The following is a 23,107-nucleotide window of genomic DNA, read 5'->3' as shown; positions in this document are numbered from 1 at the left end:
AGTCACACTACACTCAGATTGATCGCTGGGTAAGTCACCGAGTCAGTTTCTGTAAAAACAGCACGACCTAGCCGAGGGAACTTACAATGTACACACAATTATTGGTTGCCTATTCTGCAGCAGGAGCTTTTCGCCTTGATCGCCCAGTAATAATATTCACCCTTGAGAATCAAGCTTCCGGCATCCGAGTCTACTTTTACTTTCACTTCTGTGTTGATCAAGTTACTTCCCACTTCGTATCACTAAAAATAATGGAATCAAATGTTGTGACAAACGTCATAGGGGAAAAGACAAAGCACAAATTCGGCAGGGATCTTGGAACCGCGAATAGAATTATTATGTTTAATCGTTTCTACACTGAAGTATCCGGAAACGCGTATCTCGTTCCGACTTCGATCCAACTTTTTAAGCATCTGCCGGGAAAATCTAGCGACCAAAATCGGCGTCATCATCGTCAAAATGGCTTCTTCAACTGCGCAAGATGAGAATGGTAAATAACAAAAGACGATTGTAGTCTTCAGCATACACCTACCAAGACATTATCAGTGAATGCGTGTTCCATGACACTTACTCTGTCTAATGAAACCGTGTGTCTGCCTCTGTCTTAGACGTTGTTTTCAGTATCTTGAGCACACGTCTTTCCCTTTGCACGTCAGTTTCGGGGGTTAAAAATCAAGCTAATGTTGATGTGTCGAGTTTTACAGTGACTTGCACCAACGACAGTGATATGCTCGGAGAGTTTGGTGATATACTTCACATATTTGGGGGCAATGCATTTCAGTTTGTCGTACAAGAAGACTTCTAGAACTTTAGTTTACAACTTACAGTAACACTCAGAATCAACTATCAGTTTTTCATGCAGACACATGTTATTTTGCGATCTCAAGTTTTTCCCCGGCCAGCCTCTCTCATTCGAGACTGAAATAATACATCCCCGTTAAAAAAGAGGTACACTTATTTGGGGGAGAAAAGCATGTCAGTTCTTGCAAGTGAAGAAAATTTGTGCTGAAATTCGATAGATTTTACCCCAACATTGGATTCCTGAGAAAACGAGAAGCAAAAGATTTTTCAATGAAACAATTAAAGTACCATTTTTATCTCAATGTATTAGACACGATGACTAAAAAGTACCAAAAGTCTGTCAGCTGTACTTGGGAACGGAGGGGAGATAGTTGGTGTGGAGTTATGCGAGATGTGACATTGACAAGGCCGGTGATAAAAGGCTGGTAAATTTTTTGAGATGGTAAAAACGGCTATCACTCATAGACCTACTGTATCTTAACGCATTATGATCATTCTTCAATCATGTGCCGACTTTGTGTGTTTGGTGCTTCATCTATGACAACTAATTTTAGTATTGAAAACTATGCACTCGATCTATTTGTGCGTTTTAAGGGTTAAGATTGCAACCTCTTTGTCTTTGCATGGCTCTCTTTGACAAGGGCTAAAAAATTGAATATATCAGTGTACATGTACATGTTATGGTTTAACATTAACGATTGTAAAATATCAAAACCTTTCCTCAAATCCTTATCTATTTGTTAGAAAAGATTCATGCAGTTAAGTGTTTACACTCTGTTACTCTGTTTCAGTCCTGGTTGAGCGTGTATTTCTGCGCATTGGATCAGCAGAGACAGACGACCAGCTGGAAGGAGTGTTGGGTAGATTTCTGGCTCCTGTGTTGCTCAAATTAAACAGTGCCGATGAAGGCATCAGGAAGAAGGTGAGTTTCAAACGCTTGTTACTGTTAGACAGAAAGTAGATAGACAAAAGATCAGCATTATTGTGTGTCAAAATTGTGTATTTTGTTTGCATACAGATAACTGTTTTCAGTTGTGTATGCTGGGTACGTTAAGTTAGTAGATAATAAAGCAAAACGTTTGAAGTTTCTGACTTAAGAAGACCAAACATTACGTTTTGCTAAGGATGTGATGTTTTGTGCATTTGCTTCTATAATGTATTAACTAATAGTTTTTGGTGGTGGGCGTATATTTACGCCTCGTGTTTAGTGAATTTATGTTATTCAATCAAAACTGTTTTTTGAAAGCTTAATTTAAAGGAGTCTGCTAGTGCTAGTGCTAGCTCCATTAATAAGGGTTCTACTTCTGGGACAGCTTAGAAAACCATTGGAAAGTGTCAGAAAACAAGGCATTCTACCGGCATTATTATTGTTAATATAATGATAAGGACTAAAAGCTGGAAGCAAGTGAAAATTAAGCAGGTAAGAACTAAGATGTGTCTGCTTTGTGCAAATTTCAAACTAATCAGAGCCTTACTTTGAGTTAATTTCATGTAGGGTTCATTTTGTGTTTTTGTGTTAATCACTTTAATGGACAGCATATGAAAAGAAAGTGAGATCAGCATGATACTGCCTTTTAAGACCTTGCATTTACAGATATTCTGATCCTAATCTCTATTTATTATCTTTCATTTTAAGACGCTCTCCTTCTTCAGGCCTGATTGTCTTAAATATTTGGAGTAGGGGATGGATGGGGGGTGTCCACTGTAATTGAGGATAATGAGTTTTGCGATGTTTTACAGGTGATGGAGCTGCTGGTACACGTGAACAAGAGGTTGAAGAGTCGCAGCAAAGTTCTGCTACCTGTGGACGCCCTGCTGGCCATGTTTCAGGATCCTGCCGCCACATCTTTCGTCACGGTCAGTTGAGCTTGTTGTGGTTAAAGTTTTGCTTTAAAAATAGCGTTCATGTTCTGTAAAATGCTATCTGTCATGAAAGAACACCAGCCTTAAGTGTCCGTCCATTACAGGTGGCTTGTTGTGGTGGGTTATAATTTGGTCACGGTATTGGACAAAGGGACAACAGTAAGTGCCTTTGTTAAGAGGCGTTTTCTTGCCGGAGAGGCCAAGTCTTATAGCAAGTGCCACTGTATTTTGAACTGGGGAAATCTGCTAGGGTTTTATTTGGCAAGGAGTTGTGTTTGTTTGATCTGGAAGAATATGGTTATCTGCATAGTTTTTATTTTATTTTAATACTTTTAAATAAAGTACACAAAGAAATGTTTCATTTTGCATGCATGTGATTATGTGACAATTCCAGTACTAATGAAGTCTGCTGAAGGCCATTGCTTCTTCTCATGTTAAGGTTGTATAAGGATTTGTATCTAAATGTTTCATGCATCAGCTTTTTTTGTCCACCTTCGTTGATATTAACTGTATTATTTTATTTTCAGAACTTTACAATTTTATACATCAAGATGGGCTACCCTCGCATGGAGGTTGAGAAACAGGCGGAGTTGCTTCCCTTGCTGATGGGATGCTTAGAGAGTCGTCCTCCCAACCATCAGGATGTGTAAGCTCAATGAACAGTTCTGTGTGTGTTACTGTTATTGAGTGTGTTTGTGTGTGTGTGTGTGTTACTTTAGTGTGTGTGTGTTTGTTGGTTAGGCATAACTTTTTTGTTGTTGATTCTCTGTCATATACAGTGGAACCCTCCTTTTAACACTATTGTGACTAGCACTGCCACGGCGTTTACGTCCTGCCTGCCCAAGCTTGCCACCAAGAAACTTCCCAAAAATCAGTAACTGTAAAGAAATCTGTCTAGCAAGCTGTGTACTAATTCAAAAATGGATGCCCAGTTCAGTCGTGCTATTTATAAGTTTGTCACGCGATTTGTTTTAGCAAAGGGGGGTGAAAGGGGGATAATTTGTGGTTTTTTGTGTGTGTTTTATTTTCTACTGCTTTTTTAAAAAGTTATTTTTTAACAGAAAGTATTATAAATAATGTTATAACCAAACAAGGTGTAAAACCTATGAATTAGCTGAAATATTGTTAACATTGTACACAGAAATAAGGAGACAGTACAAAGAAAAAAACAAGCAAATCACGCATTCACTCACAGCATCCTGACTCAAATGAAACAAAACTGTAGATCTAACACTCACCAAATGATGTCTAGGTAATCCATATTGAATATAAGTCACATTTTCACAACAAAGTACCAACTGTACACCTATGAACAATTCCAAAAGGATTTGAAGGCTCCAGCCATCCATTGTTATCAGTGCTGCCACGCCCCCATAGCTTCTGTACGATTCCGAGATACATGTTCGTCTAGCAGTATCACCGCCAACCACGTGTAGTTTGCCGACTCGTACTAGCAACAACGGGACTGTTTCTTCCTCACTTTCACTGCTTGTATCGCTTTCGTGAGGCGAAAACGATACGTCCGAATCATGCTCTACGGGATCCTCTAGGTCCAACATCCGGAGAATCTCCTCCCGAGACAAGGCTCGCCTTTGATTCATTTTTTTTCCTCAAAAACGCACACAAATCAGGCGGATTTGCAAATGGCAGAAGGGGACGCCAAGTGTATCAAGGGAAACAACTCAATTTATTTGCAAGCTTCAAAAGCCGGGAAGCAATCACGAGTCGTGTACCCTCTATGGCTGGTACTGAAAAATGCGCGTCCCGTCCATGGGCGTGTCAGCGCTGGTACTGATTTATCAGTGTCCCGTCGCGAAAGTGTTAAGACCTAAAACAATCTGAGAAAATCTGGTCTTAAAAAGGAGAAAGTCTTCAAAATGGGGGTAAATTTACAGAGGTGATGAACAGAAACTCTGTGGAAACAGAGTTTTAAAAGGTAGGGAGTGCTAAATTTGGGGTCTTTAAAGGGGGGTTCCACTGTACCTCTCTATATGCTAAAATGTGCCGTGTTTTCAGATTGCTGCAGATGATGATACCTGCCCTCCAGCACCTGAAGATGCCACGCACAATGGAGGAGAGGCGGCAAAAGTTTCAGCTGATGGACAAACCTGTAACACGGCAGTTGCTGCTGGACTATATGATGGACGTCTTACTGCTGCCGTACAGGTGAGTTTTATACTTTCGCTGCCTGTAGGACGTCAGCTGATATTCTTGGTAACTTGCTTTAACAGGCAACAAACTGTTCAGTAAACAACAAAGCAGAAGAAGAATTACAAGAAAATAACAGTGTGTGCGTGTGTGGTATTCATTTGTACATCAAAGGCATATTTTAAGTTTTCAGTTCAGGTAAATACAGGTAATGCTTTGTATACAAGTATTTGCTGGCAGTGAGCATGTTAAAACCAGAGTTGCGTAGTGGTAAGAGCGCGGGTCTCTCACCCTGGCGTATCAGGTTTGATCTTCAACTTTGGGCCTGCAGGAAAACTTGATTTTCTTCAAGTGCTTCTGCTGGCATGGATGAAGCTGGTGCTTGTCTTCTAAATGTACCTGCAGGCTAAGATCTTTACAATGAGTTAAGGTGCCTCATCAGTGTTTGAAATTTGCTGTGAGATAGGTAGTTGAATTTACAGTCCAAGGGTTTATGTGATTTATTACTTAACATTGAGAGGAGGAAATGCCACATCACAAAGCAAAATCATTCACTTCATTACCAAGGATATGAAACATTTTATCGTGTCTTGAGAGAGAGAGGTAGGTAATATACGATTAAAGGGATACATGATGTATTATACTACGGTATCTGAAAGAAATGCGACATTGAAGAGCAAAGTCATTTACAAAGTATTTTAAACTTCTACTCACAATAAATATAATGTCTCTGACTCTGTTTGCAGCTATCACACAGCAGCGGCAACAGGAGACGGGGGAGGGGCACCGCCGCCCGCTCAACCCCCACCGCCAGGGCTGAGCGAGAAAGGACTGAAGCGTGTCTTGGGGGAAACCCCTCTCTCCCCGGAAAACCTGGAAAAGGCCAAGCTTGGCATCATCACTTTTCTCAGCAGTGAGATCTTTTCAGAGAAGGAGGTGGCCTGCCACTTTGTCATAGCTTCTTCTGACACACGTCACAGGTAGTTTGTTCTTCTCGTCTGTGTAGCTCTCTCTTTCTCTCTCTTTCTCTTTGGATGGATGGATGGATGGATGGATGGATGGTTGGATGGATGGATGACAGAGAGACATGAGTGAAGTGTGATAGAGACTGGACTTTGTGTTGATGCATTACTGTCCATTTTCAAACGTTTGCTGTTGTAAATGCCAGTATTCACTGTCGTCATGTCGACTGTCATTATGATGATGATGATTATTATTATGATTAATATTATTATGATTATTATTCATGAAGCATGTAATTTTGAAACTGTGTACACCCGAATTGAAATGGGCCCAAGGCCTAATCAATAAACCATCCAGACTCCAGACTCTCTCTCTCTTTGTTTTCGGGTGTGCATTTGTCCTTATTTTTTATGTATTTTGAAAATGTTCCAGCTTTAATTTGTTTATTCTCACTTATTTCTTGACCTTCTTTTACTTATGCATTTATTCAGTATGTCCATAGTTTTTGTGTGCTATTTTTCATAAACTGAACAACCGGTTTTATTGTAAACATTAATTTTATGCATTGCACTTATTTTCAACATGTTCATGTTGTTTGTGTTACAGTGTTGCCACATCAGCAGACATGGAGTTGAAGAAAATCATGGGGTGAGACTATTTTCAGTTTTAAATGCTAATTTAGATCAGAACGCAGCTTAAACTTGGCCACAAGAGATGCTGAAGAACAGGGAGCACACATTATAAAGTTAAACCTGTTCGCTGTCTAGCGAGCACGTTTGTTGTTTTGGCTATTTTCACTCACTGAAATGTCTGTTCTGGTGTTAGTATTACGTCTGTGATGTTAGTGTATGTTGTTCAGATTTTTTTCTTCTGACTGTGCAGAAGTGTAGACTGGAACTCAACAGAGATCCTGACCAAACTCTTCCTCATTTTCAAAGGCACTGTTGCAGTCAAGGGACAGGTACATTTTAACCCTAGCTCTGGCATGCATATATTTAAATACAGTACAGTCAAAACGTGTCTTTAAAAACCACCCAAGAGACCAACCAAAAGTGGTAATTATAGACTGGTGGTTGTTATAGACAGGTGGTTGCTATGGAAAGGTGAATTACATGTAAGAAATACTTATCTGGGGTCCTTTGGAATTGTTGTTGGGCCAAACAAAAATATATGTTGGTTTAGGGTAACGTGACCAAAAAAGATAGGGTCGGTAGGTCTGCTTTTTTCATTTTATTTTTTTATTTTTATTTTTTAAATTTGGTTGATTTTAAAGGAGGTTACTTCCCTTAGTCTCGGTATGGTTCGCAAAATGTGCTTAAAGTTTTTTGTTTTGTTTTTAGAAATAAAAAAAAAGTTTTAGGGTCGGCGGGAAAAAATAGGGTCGGTCGGGTTACCCTTCTTCTTCTTCTTCTTCTTCTTCTTCTTCTTGCGTTCGCCGTCACACCATCAGTTTAGTTTGCGAGACGAATGACGTCGTGGCTTCCAGGTCTTGTCTGCTCCCATAGAGTTTGGTGCGGAGAGGGACTGATGCTGGCCACACTTTGTCTCTGATTGGTTTGAGTTGGGGGCATGTCATTAAGACATGTTCTGGAGTCTGGTCTTCCAGACCACAGGGACAGGTTGGTGATGGGGTCAGCTTCAGCTTCCTGAACATGTGGGCGTTGGGGCGACAGTGACCAGTTCGTAGTCGGGTTACCCTAAACCAACATATATTTTTTATTTGGCCTTATGGTCAGGTGGTTGCTTTCTAGAGGTGCTCACAAGAGCAGGTTCGACTGTATTACACATATACAGTTATAGTCTTCTCTTGTAGTGTTCATTATCTTGTTCATGAGACAATGACAAAAGGTGACGTTTTCATGTCAGTATGTCCCAAATGACATCACCAGTACATTTTTCATTCTATCTAATCTGTTTTCGTTCTGTTTTTTCTAATAACATGCGTTAACAATTGATTGCCAACTGGAATGGAAGAGCACAAAAAGTGTAACTTGATATGTAGTTTCTCTAGAGGGAAAAACATCTTCCACTTTCATGTCAGTGTGTCCCATGCAACATACATTTGCCAAACAGCTATGTGTAAGTAGATTATTTGTTAGTGGTATAGAAAATACAGATCAACAATCAAAGTCAGTTTTCACATTCATTTTCTACCTATTTCTTATTTGTTTATTCTTTTGGCAATGGTGAAATGTCAGCAATCGTGTGTCATTCGGGACAGTAGACATGACACCTGACCTTTTGTCACTGTCTCTCATGCAGATGCATGTATGTGCTCGTGCATATGCAGTCAAGTATGTGAGTGCTTGTCGTTTACAGCAATTATTGTGCATCAACTCTAATTTGTTCTGTTATTTATACATCTTAGTGTATTTTGAAATGATGGAATAGCAGGACTTATTTGCTGGAAGAAGAAGGTACAGTTGAATCACAATAATTTTCAGCAGAATTTTGTTTTGTTAAGTATTTCACGTCAACAGTTTCTAATCTTAATGGATCTTTTTTTCACAGCCCCAAGTGAAAGCGGAAGACCGCCGTTCACCTGTGTGCACCAGGATTCGCCTCAAGATTTTCCCCATCTTCCTGCGTGCCAGAGAGGCTGTGAATATGTTTCCCTCCTGCATACAGGTTAGTTAATCTTTTTAGGGGGGTGAGGGGAGGCGAGTGCTGAGGTCTAGTGTCATGGAATTAAATAACCCCAGCTGTGTTTTGTAAACTGTTCTTTAAAAGAACTTTTATGTGTGGAAAGGAAAGTGGTTACGTTTATAGAAAGAACGTTGTGTGTGTGTGTGGACGGATTCTTGTCTGTGTGTGTCTGAAAACAGCATCAGAATCACTGATGCTGAATGTTACAAATGTGTTTGCTTTCTTAGGCAGATCTGGTTCTACTCACCAATAATTTGTTTAGCATGCTAGTTTGTAGATTTGCATATGGTTCCGAATGTTTTCTTTCTCTCAGCTTGAGTGTCGTATGGTTGCAGGTGGTGTTTGACTGTTTGTTTGGCACCACGCTCAACGCCAAGCTTCGCTCTATGGCTGTGCAGTTTGTTCACCACATGTGTCTCAAGTAAGTACAACACTCGCTTTGCTCTGGTTGAAACATGTTGAGAGTAGGTATGTGTGGCAGGGTGACGCAGTAAACCCCCTTTGTCACAGGCAGTTGCTCTGCATTGATGGAGTTGTCTCCCTGCCCAAAAGTGAGCTATTTATAGCAGCTCGACGCTTTTGGTACATTGAAAGACAGCACACCAGTGAGATGTGGAGGAGCTCCTTGTGGTGGGGTCTGGCTGCTGGTGTCACCTTGTATGCTCTTGGGAATCTTTGCGTACCCACAGCAGTTTTTGTACGGCTATTAACTTCCCTAAGATTCTCAACCCTGTTTGACTGGCTTTGCCTCCAAAGGTGATCATTGTGCTTCCTGCACTTGGGTTCATATGCATGAGTGTTTACAGCGTGTTCTGTGTCTTTATTAGGGGGCTTACTTGGTAACGATAGCAGCTGACCTAACTTCGGGGCAAAAGTTTGTTGAACAGTTGAGCCCATTGGAGGTGCTTTTGTACGTGGGGAGGCACTTTTTTGCAGGCAGCAGTAACATTGATAAATTCATGTATGATTTATCTTTATACTTTTGAGAAAAGACAATAGTAAAAGTGTTCTGTTCACTCAAAAGAAACAGAAAGGCGAACAAGATTGTGCAGAAAAAAAAGGGAAAAACATTCACCTGAGCGTTCTTTAAGGTTTACTGCATTGTTTCTAGGTGTAAACGTGTCAAGGATGCATTGCGATTTTTCATCACGGAAGCAAACGCTTCAATTTATGATTGGTTGTTTCCAGCTGTGATGATGCCAAGTTTGCCATGTTCGATGCTGTCCTTCTCTCAGGAATGATCAAGGTCATTGGAGAAGCCAAAGAGGTGAGAAAATGTTTCTACACTAACACTTGCAACACTACAGTACGCTCAAGGGATTGGCCTGTTTGTTTTTTGCTAGTATAAGTCTTCACGGGATCTGAATTTATCAGTGCTGCCGAAACATTCTTGCTGCTTGGGTGCAAAATAAGCAGCAGATGTTCCCTTGAAAGTATGTGAATGCTTCGAGAGCTGCTGTAAATGTGAGATCCTGAAGAGCTAGTTATAAAGATAATGCTTTTGATTAATCAAATGGCAGTGTTCATTTGAATTGAGATTATAGGTGCTACTGTTGGTAAAGGATAAGTGGAACCTGTTCTGTTATGTCTTTCATCGTTCATGTTGTGTTTGGAGCTGTTGTTGCTTGTTTTTGTCTCTGGAGGCTGAGAAAAGGGGACAGGGTGGAGGGATGTACTCAGAATCAGGAAAAAAATTCCCTAAATAATATGCAGTCAAACCGCCCTTTTAAGACCTTCAAAATTCTGAAAAAATCAGGTCTTAAAAAGGAGGGCTTCTTAAAATGGAGGTACATTTAGTGATTTACAGAGGTTATCAACAGAGCATCTGAAAAAGCAAGGTCTTAAATAGGAGGAAATCTTACATTGGGGGGTCTTAAAAGGAGGGTTCCACTGTAAGTAAATGTCAGGTTCAGGCCGGTTGTGTGTTGAGTGTTTTCTGTATGACGATGATGATGGTGGTGGTTGCAGCGAGTGCGAGGTGGGAGGTGGCGCCGTATGGTTGCCAGGTTACAGGCAAGTGGTGCATGGCACGTGTGCGCCTCGCCTACCCGGCCAGTGGGGTTGCCCAGTCATTCACACCATCATTCTTTTTCTAGCCTGTCAATTGAAATATGTGGACACTTTTCTGCCTCCCCTTCGATGCTAAAGTAATGGTGGAAAGTTCTGAAATGAACAGGAAGAGTGCAGGCCAATGGTGGAAAGTTAGGAAATGAACAGGAAAAAATAATTAATGCAGGCTGAAAATTATCGGATGCAGCAGAAAGTGTCACCCATTTTTATCAGTTGCACTGTCTATAATACAAAAAAATGAATTTCTTAACACTCTTTGAATTTTACGGTTTAGATCTGCTAGGAACTGCTGTTGGTGTTTTTATTTTCATTAAAATATGTTTAGTAAGTTATACTGTTAAAGCATTGAGAGTTCAACATTATTTATACCTTAAGCAAAGCTGTTTTATTCTTGTTGCGATTTTAAACAAGATTCATGTAAGACATTTGACTAATCTATTCACCTTTGTCATATGTTCAATTTGCTGTCCTTCATCTAAATGCTGTTGCTAGGCCTGTGTTTCTTGAAAGCTGATTAAACGGTAGATTTATGGGATAACTGCCAAAAGGTAGTGTTATAAGTATCAAAGTTGAAGCTGAAAAGTGTCCTTAGTTTGACCATAGGTTATTTTCTATATATGTAGCCTGACCCTTCAATTATTAGCAAGCACTTTCTCCAAATAAAATATATTTAAGGATTGTGTATTAGGTTTCAGCCTGTGCAGGACATCTGACAGTTACCTGATTTGACAACCGTTCTGATTTTATGTTGGTTTTTGAAACTTCCCACTCTTTTTAAGTTTGGCAGCAGTCTGCCAGCCATACTTTTAGATACTGCCAGATTCCAACAGCAACCTTTTGCTTTCAATGTTTTATTGTAAAGTATTTGATTTGGATCCAGTCTGTCTAGAACTTAGAACATGATTCTTTTGAACCTGTTCTTCTCCTCTCCTGTGAAATTTTTTGTTGTTATTCCTCCCTTTAAAGTTTTCGATATTTCCCAGTTTCAGCTGTGCCTCCTGTATTTTTAATTTCGTTTGGTCGTTTTCACGACATGGAAGTGTGTTCCCTATATTTCCTGCTTTATAAAGATGACGACGCACACAACGGGTAGAGAAAGGTCCTGTTTCAAATCAACTTATGCTGTTTAGATTCTTCTTAATTTGTTTTATCTTGACTCCAGGTCATCAGTTACTGTGACAGTGTTGAAAATTTAGGATAGGTCATCTCATGGGTTGTTGCAGCTTCTGGTATGAACAAGTTTTGAGCAGTAATGGAAACTTGCCTTGCCTAAGGACATGTCTGTGTGCTGCAAACTGTATCTTCAAGGTACTGTCCTTCTGGTGTAAAGGATAAAGTACACCACCACAGATCTGTCTGAGCTCTTGCAGGGGGTAAAGGCATTCTCCTGCTGCGACACATACCAACATGTGACAGCCTGACTGCTTTCCGTGCAGAATGGGACAGTTTTACTGAATTCTTTTCACATATTGATGAAGGTGTCAGTTATACCATTCATTCTGCAAAACAACCCACTCTGCACAGAATTAAAGCAGCCGGGCTGAATATATTTGTGATGTGTCCAAGGTGAAGGATATTCTTATTCTTTGTAAAAGCCTGGATAGATCTGGTGTGAGTTCCAAGATGGTCAACACAATAAGGACGGTACCTTTGATTTGTGACGTAAAGTGTATCTTAATTTGTGACGTACTTGTTGTCAGTGTTGTGTAGATCTGAGCTATCGTTGTCCACTTGCTGAGCTCTCGCTATCAGTCAAATTTCGAAACGTAAATGAGCTGAAAAGGCCAGTGGAGTGCTGGTTGTCCCCTGTTAAAGTATTATTGGCAAGTTTGACTGTTTGCTGATGTAAACATATTGCGCTGTGCATTTTTCTTTGCAGATGGTATTTTGTTGTAGTGTAGATTGCGCTTAATTATTTTTTGGTTACTTTTTAGTTGAATTTTAGCTGGCTGTGATGAATCATCATCAGACTATTAGTTTGATAATTGGTTACTTATTTTTCTTTTTTCTTTTTTGCTTTTATCCCAGGCATATCAGCAGCTCCGAAAAATCAAAATTTGTTGTTTTATTCTGATAAAACTTAACAACGTCTATCAACTTGACCTTGACCTTTATTCAAGAGCAGAATGTGGTGCCAAAGTTGTTGAGAGAGGCTCATTTGCAACGAGTTACCCATTAAATAACATATTCTTACTCCGAATCACATTAGCATTGAGTCACCTGAGATGCTTATCACTGAAAAACGCTTACCCGGCTAAAAATTTTAAAGGGAAGCAACCCCATCACCAAAACGAAAGTGAAAGTAGCTTTGGTAATGGGCCAGCACACTGGGAGTTACCTCCCATACGGGTGTGTGCCACGTCACTTCCTCCGGTAACACGTGCCTATTCTCATACGATCTTTTCACCTCGGAGAGGACGGTTCACTTTTTGACGCTCTGTGGCTGACCTTGTGTGTTTGAGTGACACCCGCCGGCCACGTTACCCAGCTTTTCTGCTCGCCTTGCCTACAGTTTGGTGAGCTCGTTCCCGTTTGTTGTTGGTTTTTTGCGCTGTTTTCGTTACTGTACTTTGTCCGTTTTTTGCGGACTTGTGTGTCAGTGACTTGCGTGTTTAGCCATTTTGTTGTGCGAGTTAGTTGGCTAGCTCGTGTGACTTTGCTCGTAGCTCTGCGTGCCCCTTTCTGTGTTGGGCAAGTGTAGCTATAGTATTTTGTTGACGCGAAAGAGTGTGTGTTTACTGTGTTTTCAGTCGTTTAGACTTACATTTCAGTAAATTTTTTCGCGTTGTCACGCGTTGTTGACTTGTGTGTCAGTTACTTGCGTGTTTCGCCATTTTGTTGTGTGAGCTTGTTTCTAGTGAGCTTGTTTCTAGCTCGTGTGACTTTGTTTGTAGCTCTACGTGCCTCTGTTTTTGTTGGGCAAGTGTAGCTATCGTTTTTTATTGACGCGAAAGAGTGTGTGTTTACTGTGTTTTCAGTCGTTTAGACTTACGTTTCAGTAAATTTTTTCGCGTTGCCACGCGTTGTTGACTTGTCAGTGTGTCAGTGACTTGCGTGTTTCGCCATTTTGTGGTGTGAGTTAGTTTACTAGCTCGTGTGACTTTGTTTGTAGCTTTACGTGCCTCTGTTTTTGTTGGGCAAGTGTAGCTATTGTATTTTGTTGACACGAAAGTGTTTGTTTTTTACTGAGTTTTTCAGTCGTTTAGACTTATGTTCAGTAAAATGTTTTCGTGTTGTTTACATGGATTTGACAGCATGTCTGATTCAGACAAGCGCTGTTGCAAGTCGGACCCCAAGGGGTAATTTAAGCCTAAGGCTTCTTCTTTAGCAGTTTTACTTTTACAGACCAAGTACGTATCTCTTTTTGTCTGTATCTATTTCGGCGCCTAGCGCTGTTACTTCTTCTGCTATCTTTTGTGGCGCCTAGCGCTACTTTTACGTCTGCTCCGGTTCTCTACTACGGAGACTTCGTCCTCGTTGTTAGCACCTGTGCAGGGTACGTTGGTTCCTTTCTGTTTAAGACACTGGTTCCGGGAATCCGCAGCTTGGTGCAGGCAGAGTTCCAGCGTTCCGTCGCCAGTTTTTTGGCGTTTCCGGCATCTGGCAGTGACGTCCGGGCGTTGGCTTCCGTGTCTTTGCCTTCCTTTGCCGGTTTGGAGCAGCGTCCTCTTCTGCTGCGGCTGGTAAGCTGAGCTGGTCCGATAGCCCTCGTGAGGCGCCTGGACGTTCTCTCTCGGGAGACAGCTCTTTTCGCATCGGGTCACGACCGATACCATGCTGATCTTTCATTTCCGGCGATAACCTACGAGGCCCCGGATTTGATCGAACAGCGGCGGCAGTCGGTTTCGGCTGCCGCATTTCCGGCACTTGCCGGAAGTGATGATCCGTCCGCTCCGGCACGCTAAGGCGGTCGCGGCAGGATGGAGTATTCACTGACTTCCGGTCCTTCCGGATCGCGAAGTCAACCAGTGCAGCCTTCGCTTCCGCATTGCGCGGTTCCGTCGGCTACGCTACCGGCACTCGCCGGAAGTGATGATCCGTCCACGCAGGCACGCTACGGCGGCTGCGGTAGGATGGAGTATTCACTGACTTCCGGTCCTTCCGGATCGCGAAGTCAACCAGTGCAGCCTTCACTTCCGCATTGCGCGGTTCCGACGGCTACATTTCCGGTTTCGGCCGGACACGCTGCTTCCTCTTCTGGTGCTTCCTTCCGGATACCAGTGGGTGGATTCCAGCGTACGCCTTCCGGCCAGTTAGGCCTAGGCTTGAACAGGCATCACTCCACTCTGATGGGGGAGTGACGTCAGCTCATCCAGCTCCGGTTTTGGCGGATGGTCGTCCTGCCTACCCTTTACCTTCACAAGGTTCTGGGCTGCAGGATGATGTTCGTGCACAGGCATTTCCGGTCTCCGGTTTGCCAGGGCATGCTTCTGCTTCCGGAACTGGTGTGTTTTGGTTTCAGTGCAGCCTTCGCTTCCGCATTGCGCGTTTCTGTCGGCTGCACTACCGTACCGGCACTCGCCGGAAGGGATGATCTGTCCACGCAGGCACGCTATGGCGGCTGCGGCAGTATGGAGATTCACTGACTTCTGGTCCTTTCGGATCACGAAGTCAACCAGTGCAGCCTTCAATTCCGCATTGCGCGGTTTAGTCGGCTACACTTCCGGTTTCGGCCGGACACGCTGCTTCCTCTTCTGGTGCTTCCTTCTAGATACCAGAGGGTGGATTTCAGCGTACGCCTTTCGGCCATTTAGTGCCTAGGCTTGAGCAGGCATCACTCCACTCGGATGGGGGAGTGACGTCAGCTCATCCAGCTCCGGGTTTTTTACGGATGGTCATCCTGCCTACCCTTACCTTCACAAGGTTCTCGGTTGCAGGATGATGTTCGTGCACAGGCATTTCCGGTTACGGTTTGCCAGGGCATGCTTCTGCTTCCGGAACTGGTGGTTTTGGTCATGGTTCCATGGTGACTATTCTGATGCTCCATCAGTGGTCAACGAGGAGTCTCGGGGCGTGTTTCCGTCGAAGCTCAAGTCTGTTCTTGACATCGCGGAGGAAGTAGCGTCTCGTTTTGTTTTTTTTCCCCGAAGGGGTGGCGGCTGCGGACTCTTCCGCTCCGTTCGTTCCTTCGGTCATGGCGGACTTCAGGCCGGCACAGGAAGATGTGTCTTCCTTCCGGTTCGCCGAGTCTCCGTCAGTGGCTTACCAACTTTTGCATTCGCTGGTTCGTCCAGCATATGCGGGGAGTGGTATTCGGCCAGTGCCTGTTCCGTTACTGCTTCCTTTTGGTCCAGTTCCGGAACCAGCTCAGCAGTGGGTGGCGTCGGCTTCTCAAGCCTCTTCCTTTGTGCCTACGGGCAATAGGAAGCTTAGCTTGCCCACTCAGAGCCAGAGCTGGCTGGCGTCTTTTGCACTCCCTAGGACTACCCTTCCGGTTCTCCGGGATTTACTGCCTTTTCTGGCTAAACCGATCTAGCATGATCGGTTCTGCCGGTTTCTGAGGCTTTCCTCCTCTTTGCGAGGAGTTTGGACGTCGGCAGATCGATCTGTCCTCCGTTGCGGAGACTCTTGTTCGGACTCTGTCTCGGACATTGCCCGATTCGCTGGTTCCTTTCACTTTCAGTGAAGAACAAAATGCGGACGTCTCTGCGCTTTTGACCGCCTTGGCCAAGGTCAATGAGGAACAATTGCGTCTTTCCTCCCTACAGTACACCCAAGTGGTCCTCTGTAGGAGGGATCTCTTCCTCTCGCAGTCCCAGTTCACGGAGCTGGCTACTAGGGAGACCTTGAGAGTCTCCCCGGTCTCAGAGGAATTTCGCTTCTGTTCTCTGGCAATGGATGCCAGACAGAAGGAGATTCAGTCGATCAAGGACAGTCAGTTCCTCGACTTAACTCTGCAGGGGGTGAAACAGTCTAAGCTTTCTAAGCATAAGCAGGCTCAGACATTGTCGAACCCCAAGCCAGCTCAGAAGCGGCAGGCTCTGCCGGTCGCCCGTGGCGGGAAGAAGAGGACGGCATCGGGGAGGGGGTGTGGCGGCTCCGGGAGTAAGCCACACCCCCAATGAAGCGCTCCTGATCTCACCCCCCTCCCGCCTTCCACCTTGATGATGGCGGGAGGCCCCTCCCGTGCGCTTTCTCATTGGATGTCGGTAGTAGACAGCCAATGGATTGTGGGAGTTGTGAGATCGGGTTTCCGCCTGCTCTGGCGGCAGGTAAAGGCGCCTCTTACCCGAGTGCCGCCGCGGTTCGAGCCCCTCTTCTCGCAGGAAGCACTTTCCGTCTTGCAGTCGGAGATTGCCTCCCTGGAGCAGAAGGGCGCGGTGGAGAGAGTTCGGATCCATTGCTCCCTGGGATTTAAGGGCGTCTTTTTGCCGTTCCCAAAGCGTCAGGAGGTCGGCGTCCCGTGTTGGATTTATCTCTCCTCAACGCTCGCTTGAGTGAGATAAAAGTCAAGATGGAGACGCCAGCCCCTGTCCGAGACTCTCTCCGCCCAGGAGACTGAGTGACCTCGATCGATCTCACGAACGCATACTTTCTTTCTTATGCATCCGGCCGACCGGAAATGGCTTTGTTTCCGGTGGGGGAGATCAGATCTACCAGTTTCGCGCACTCCCTTTCGGGCTGTCCCTCGCACCATGGATTTTCACCATGGTGGTGAGACAGGTCTGTGCACTGGTGAGGTCCTAGGGTATCCTCCTGCGGGCTTATCTGGACGACTGATTCATCATGAACCAGTCCCAGAGCGGCTATTCGCAAGATACCCTGATGGTTCTTCGAGAATCCAATTTGTTGGGGTTCTCGATCAACCGGGGAAAGTCGGAGCTGACCCTGTCACAGACATTCACTTATCTGGGGATGTCTTTCGACAAGGTCACGTGGACTGTCCAGCCTTCTCAGAGAAGGGTGGACAAGCTCCAAGCTCAGATTCGCTCCACTTTGCCTCTTCTGATGGCTTCCATCCGTCTGGACTTGGTGGCTCGCTCGTTTAGAGCGTCCACCTCGTCAGTTTATGCTTCCCACTGGAAGGCATGGACTGCCTGGTGTTCAGCTAAAGGGGTGAGTTCGGTGGCTCCGCGTTCTATTCAGGTCGCCAACCGCCTCTCTTTCATGTCTTCGCAGGGCGCCTCAGGCTCCTCGTTGAGGGTCCGGCGCTTCGCTATCTCGGCGACTCTTAAGCAGATCGGTCGGTCTGTTCGAGTCGGGGGCGTTATAGCTGCAGTCTTTAATAAGGGCTGCTCTTAAGGAAGCTAAAGCTCGTTTGCCCGCTCCCAAGTGGGACTTGTTTTTAATCCTGGAATTCCTACGTTCTGCGGATTTTGAGCCTTTGAGCGAGGCCATTCTGTTCAATGTCACTCGCAAAGCGCTGGTTCTTCTTTTGTTGGCAACGGCCCGACGGGGTAGAGAGGTCCACGCCCTGTCGGGTCAGCCTGGAGATATCTCCTTTAGTCGGACGGTTCCGCATATTTGCGTTTCCGGCCCGATTTCCTGGCCAAGAATCAGTCTCCGGGGCAGGCCTCTCTGCTGGTTAGAGTCAAGGCTCTGATCAGCGCGTTGGCCCCGGATGACCTTGATTCGGTCAATTGCCCTGTGTGGGCTCTTCGTCTGTACTTAGCCCGGACTCAGCCGTTTCGGTCTAGTTCTCAGAAGTTGCTGTTTATCTCGCCCTTTTCTAGGCGCGAGTAAGTTTTGTCGAAGGTATCGTTGGCCTGGTGGGTGTCCTCGCTCATTAAGCAAGCTTATGAGTGGAGTCGCACAAAGAGGGGGGGGGTCATGCCCTCCTTGCCACTTGACTCGGCCCGAGCCCATGAAATGAGGGCGTGGGCATCCTCTCTGGCAGTACTGCGCTCCAGATGTCTAGAGGAGGTGCTGACTATTGCGTTTTGGCGTTTCTGAAGATGTTTGCATAAACTTTTATCTTCGGGACGTCTCGGCCCTTCGACAGGATGGCTCCAGAGGCCTTCCAGCGCTCTTAGCAGCAGGTCAGTTTCTGTCCAGAACTTGATGGTGAGTTTTGATTCATTTCTAGCCCACCGCCTTGTTGATGTTATCTGCTAATGTGATTCGGAGTAAGAATATGTTATTTAATGGAAAATTTCCTAGATAAATTTTCATTTAATTAATATACTTACCCGAATCACATACTGTATTCCCTCCCACCTGCCCCGCGTATGGTTTTAAGATTTTCTAAGACCGTATGAGAATAGGCACGTGTTACTGGAGGAAGTGACGTGGCACACACCCGTATGGGAGGTAACTCCCAGTGTGCTGGCCCATTACCAAAGCTACTTTCACTTTCGTTTTGGTGATGGGGTTGCTTCCCTTTAAAATTTTTAGCCGGGTAAGCGTTTTTCAGTGATAAGCATCTCAGGTGACTCAATGCTAATGTGATTCGGGTAAGTATATTAATTAAATGAAAATTTATCTAGGAAATTTTCCATTTTAGCTGTCTTTACTGTTAATATTTTGTTACCGTTATTAAACTAGTACATTAAAAGCATTGTAATATATAATGTACTGCTAAAGTCAGGAAGCAGTAAAGCATTTGCATTTTGATTTTTGCTTGAGGTTTCTGCCGTTCAGATTCTTTCCAGTTCATGTACTACTTTCACGGAAATGCCTTATGTGCAGCAATAGCACTAACCTATAAAACTGTTTTATTCATGTTTATTTAGTGTTTTTTTGTTTGATTTATTTTGCAGATAGGTATGTTCTAACACTAATTTTTGCACAGATTTGTTGCAACTGACGTTGTCACTGTTTCAGTGTTAAATATGTTGTCATACCAACTGTGTTTCAACCTTCTTCCATGTACATGTAATGGTAAACTGATAAGTCTTTCTTCCAGAGGAATTACGAGGTAAGTTGTACAGTGAAGCCCCCTTTTAAGACACCCTATTTCAGACCTAACCAGACTTCCCTCTCTCATGTTCCCAACTTTTTTGTCTTATGATCCTGCTTTCTTGGACTTTCTGCAACCTGGTCTGCAACTTCAATCAATCGATCAATATGAGGCTTATATCGCGCGTATTCCGTGGGTACAGTTCTAAGCGCAGGGATTTATTTATTTAAAAATTTTTTTTTTTATGCAATTTATATCGCGCACATATTCAAGGTGCAGGGATTTATTAATGCCGTGTGAGATGGAATTTTTTTTTTACACAACACATCACGCATTCACATCAGCCAAAAGATCGCAGCCATTTTGGCGCATATCCTACTTTTCACGGCCTATTATTCGAAGTCACACAGGTATTTTGGTGGACATTTTTATCTATGCCTATACAATTTTGCCAGGAAAGACCCTTTTGTCAATCGTGGGATCTTTAATGTGCACACCCCAATGTAGTGTACACGAAGGGACCTCGGTTTTTCGTCTCATCCGAAAGACTAGCACTTGAACCCACCACCTAGGTTAGGAAAGGGGGGAGAAAATTGCTAACGCCCTGACCCAGGGTCGAACTCGCAACCTCTCGCTTCCGAGCGCAAGTGCGTTACCACTCGGCCACCCAGTCCCTTCCATGGTCACTTCCATGTAAAGACTCCCTCTCTTTCAAAAGCCCGATTTTTATCAAATTGTTGGTGGTCTGAAAAGGGGGGTATCAACGTGAGACTTATTCATGTAGTTGATGTTACGGTGCAAAAGATGCAAAATTAACACACTAATCTTTTTGGTTTGCCTTTCAATCATTGGCATAACCATTACGCTGCATATCAAGGATTGTTTTTTTTTTCTTTCCCCAAGGATCCAAAGCTTCGCAGCCTGGCCTACGTAGCGGTGGGGAAAATTGCTCGACGCTCGCCTGCACGTGTGGCTAAAGACATCGCCCTCATTCAGCAGTTCTTTGAAGCCATGTGCCAGGTGAGGGCCTTTTTACATTTAGTCAAGTTATGACTAAATGTTTTAACATAGAGGGGGGAATCGAGACGAGGGTCGTGGTGTATGTGTGTGTGTGTGTGTGTGTGTGTGTGTGCGTGCGTGCGTGCGTGCGTGCGTGTAGAGCGATTCAGACCAAACTACTGGACCGATCTTTATGAAATTTGACATGAGAGTTCCTGGGTATGATATCCCCATACGGTTTTTTCATTTTTTTGATAAATGTCTTTGATGACGTCATATCCGGCTTTTCGTGAAAGTTGAGGCGGCACTGTCACGCCCTCATTTTTTAACCAAATTGGTTGAAATTTTGGTCAAGTAATCTTCGACGAAGCCCGGACTTCGGTATTGCATTTCAGCTTGGTGGCTTAAAATTTAATTAATGACTTTGGTCATTAAAAATCTGAAAATTGTAAAAAAACATTTTTTTTTATAAAACTATCCAAATTTACGTTCATCTTATTCTCCATCATTTGCTGATTCCAAAAACATATAAATATGTTATATTTGGATTAAAAACAAGCTCTGAAAATTAAATATATAAACATTATGATCAAAATTAAATTTCCGAAATCAATTTAAAAACACTTTCATCTTATTCCTTGTCGGTTCCTGATTCAAAAAACATATAGATATGATATGTTTGGATTGAAAACACGCTCAGAAAGTTAAAACGAAGAGAGGTACAGAAAAGCGTGCTATCCTTCTCAGCGCAACTACTACCCCGCTCTTCTTGTCAATTTCACTGCCTTTGCCATGAGCGGTGGACTGACGATGCTACGAGTATACGGTCTTGCTGCGTTGCATTGCGTTCAGTTTCATTCTGTGAGTTCGACAGCTACTTGACTAAATGTTGTATTTTCGCCTTACGCGACTTGTTCTTTATATTCACCCACTTCCTCCCGTTGCATGAAAAGTAACTCCGTCAATTTCAAACTTGAGAAAATCACAGCAAATTAACTACTGCCAGTTTTCCAAAATTATAAATGCTCAAACTTGGCAGGAAGCCAGTAGTTATCGAAACAGATATGTGTCATAGGTATCATTGTGTAATAGCGAATGTTTCAGGGATGTGCATATGGGTGCCCAAGCGAGCGGTATTGAGAGCTCTGGGGGAAAAGGGTTAATTAGTTCAAATTTAAACATTTGGGGATAAGGGCATAATATATATAGGATCAGTGGGGAAACTACGTATCTGTTATGTTTTTTCCCTGGAATAAGAGCGTCTCTCCACTTGAACACAAACCTAAAATATACAGTCAAGCTTCTTTCTGTGCTGAGTTGGAATGTTTAGCTGAATTTGTTTCTTAGCTGACACTTGTGTGAATTTGCAAGATGAGTTCAGCACGACTCAGGAAACAGGCAGGCTGTTGATGTTTGGTATGTGTCCAAGTGGAAGGATGCTCTATTCCTGTGTATAAGCTTGGACAGAACTGTGATGGTGTACTTGGAAAAGAAAGTACATGTACATTCAAACCTGTCTATAACAACCGCACAAGGGACTGACGAAAAGTGATCGCAATGGACAGGTTGTTGCTGTGAAAAGTGAATTATAATAATAGCAAATTAAAACTCGTCTGGGATTGTTCTGAGTGGTCGTTGTGGGCAGGTGGTCGCTTTGGAGAGATGGTCGCAAGGACAGGTTCGACTGTATCTTTAGCAGTGAGTGTTGTATGTGGTAACAGGAGGACACAGAGACACGCCTGGCGGTGCAGGAGGCCCTGTCCATGATGACCTCCGCCTTCAAACAGATTGATGCCACCAACCTGCAGCTCCTCGAGGCCCTCCTCATGCAGAACATTGACAAGGTCAGCTCAAGGTCACATGCTCTTTGTTTGACAACATGCACAAGGTTAACTCAAGGACACACTGTTTGTTTGAGAACATTCAGACAGTCAGTTCAATTTGTCACTCTTTGTTTGAGAACATTCACAAAGTTATCTCAAGGACACACTTTTTTGTTTGAGAACGTGCACAAAGTCAGGTCAATTTCTAGCTCTTTGTTTGAGAACATTGACATGGTCAGTTCAGGGTCATGCTCTTTGTTTGAGAATATTGACATTAGGAGTATATCAAAGAGAACATTGACAAGGTCAGGTCAAGGTCAAACATTCTGTATGAAAAATATAGTGCATACTAATGTTCATACCGTCTCTTTGCTAGCAAGACATTTTAAAGTGAGAACATGAATGTGAGTGTGATTAAAGTGTAATTAGAATGTGTTTGAATGAATGTGATAGTAATTAAAGTGTGTTTTAATGTGACAGGTTGAGCCCCAAGCACGAGTGGTGGCGGTGCAGTATGCTGCAGCCGTCTTTCCATCTGACCATGTTCCCTCACGCTACATTCTCATGCTGGGCGCTGGCGATGTGTAAGTTTGTACTGTATATTCTCAGGATCCAAGAAACGACAACGGTAGGTTAGTCTATCATTCTGCTTTACAGACCAGTGGGTCGACGTACTGTAAATGTAACCTTTTGTTTTGCCATAAATCAAACATTATAATAACCTACCATTCTTGTCTATCTGTTTTTGGTTTACTGTATATTCTCAGAGGTGGGAATGTAAGGAGATCCACAGAATTCTGTAGATATAAAATTCCCATGTGTAGCATGCATTCCATGTTCAAACATTTTGATGAGCAAATCCTGAAACGACAGCATTCCTACACAGCTGGCTGTCCCTGTTCGGTGGAATAGGTAAAATTGCATCTTGTTAAATGTGCCAGATGATACAAGTTTT

At 43.5% G+C, this 23,107-nt stretch overlaps 1 protein-coding gene across 2 annotated transcripts in view; it reads left to right on the top strand.

Annotated features, from left to right (window-relative positions):
* Nucleotides 1-424: 424 nt before the first annotated feature.
* The window catches only part of LOC138966417 (proteasome adapter and scaffold protein ECM29-like), an 87,220-nt gene continuing 64,537 nt past the window's right edge, over nt 425-23,107 (top strand). For both annotated transcript variants that reach the window (XM_070338650.1, XM_070338651.1), the window contains exons 1-14: nt 425-490; nt 1,593-1,723; nt 2,542-2,658; nt 3,192-3,310; nt 4,681-4,830; nt 5,559-5,792; nt 6,382-6,423; nt 6,658-6,736; nt 8,287-8,403; nt 8,757-8,842; nt 9,610-9,688; nt 20,234-20,350; nt 22,051-22,173; nt 22,633-22,736. In XM_070338650.1, the coding sequence (XP_070194751.1) occupies nt 460-490; nt 1,593-1,723; nt 2,542-2,658; nt 3,192-3,310; nt 4,681-4,830; nt 5,559-5,792; nt 6,382-6,423; nt 6,658-6,736; nt 8,287-8,403; nt 8,757-8,842; nt 9,610-9,688; nt 20,234-20,350; nt 22,051-22,173; nt 22,633-22,736 (1,529 nt within the window). In that variant the 5' untranslated portion in view covers nt 425-459. The remainder of the gene's footprint in view (nt 491-1,592; nt 1,724-2,541; nt 2,659-3,191; nt 3,311-4,680; nt 4,831-5,558; nt 5,793-6,381; nt 6,424-6,657; nt 6,737-8,286; nt 8,404-8,756; nt 8,843-9,609; nt 9,689-20,233; nt 20,351-22,050; nt 22,174-22,632; nt 22,737-23,107) is intronic.

This window comes from Littorina saxatilis, linkage group LG5 (genome assembly GCF_037325665.1).
Source record: "Littorina saxatilis isolate snail1 linkage group LG5, US_GU_Lsax_2.0, whole genome shotgun sequence".
Lineage (NCBI taxonomy): Eukaryota > Metazoa > Mollusca > Gastropoda > Littorinimorpha > Littorinidae > Littorina > Littorina saxatilis.
This window is presented reverse-complemented; position numbering and strand designations above follow the sequence as displayed.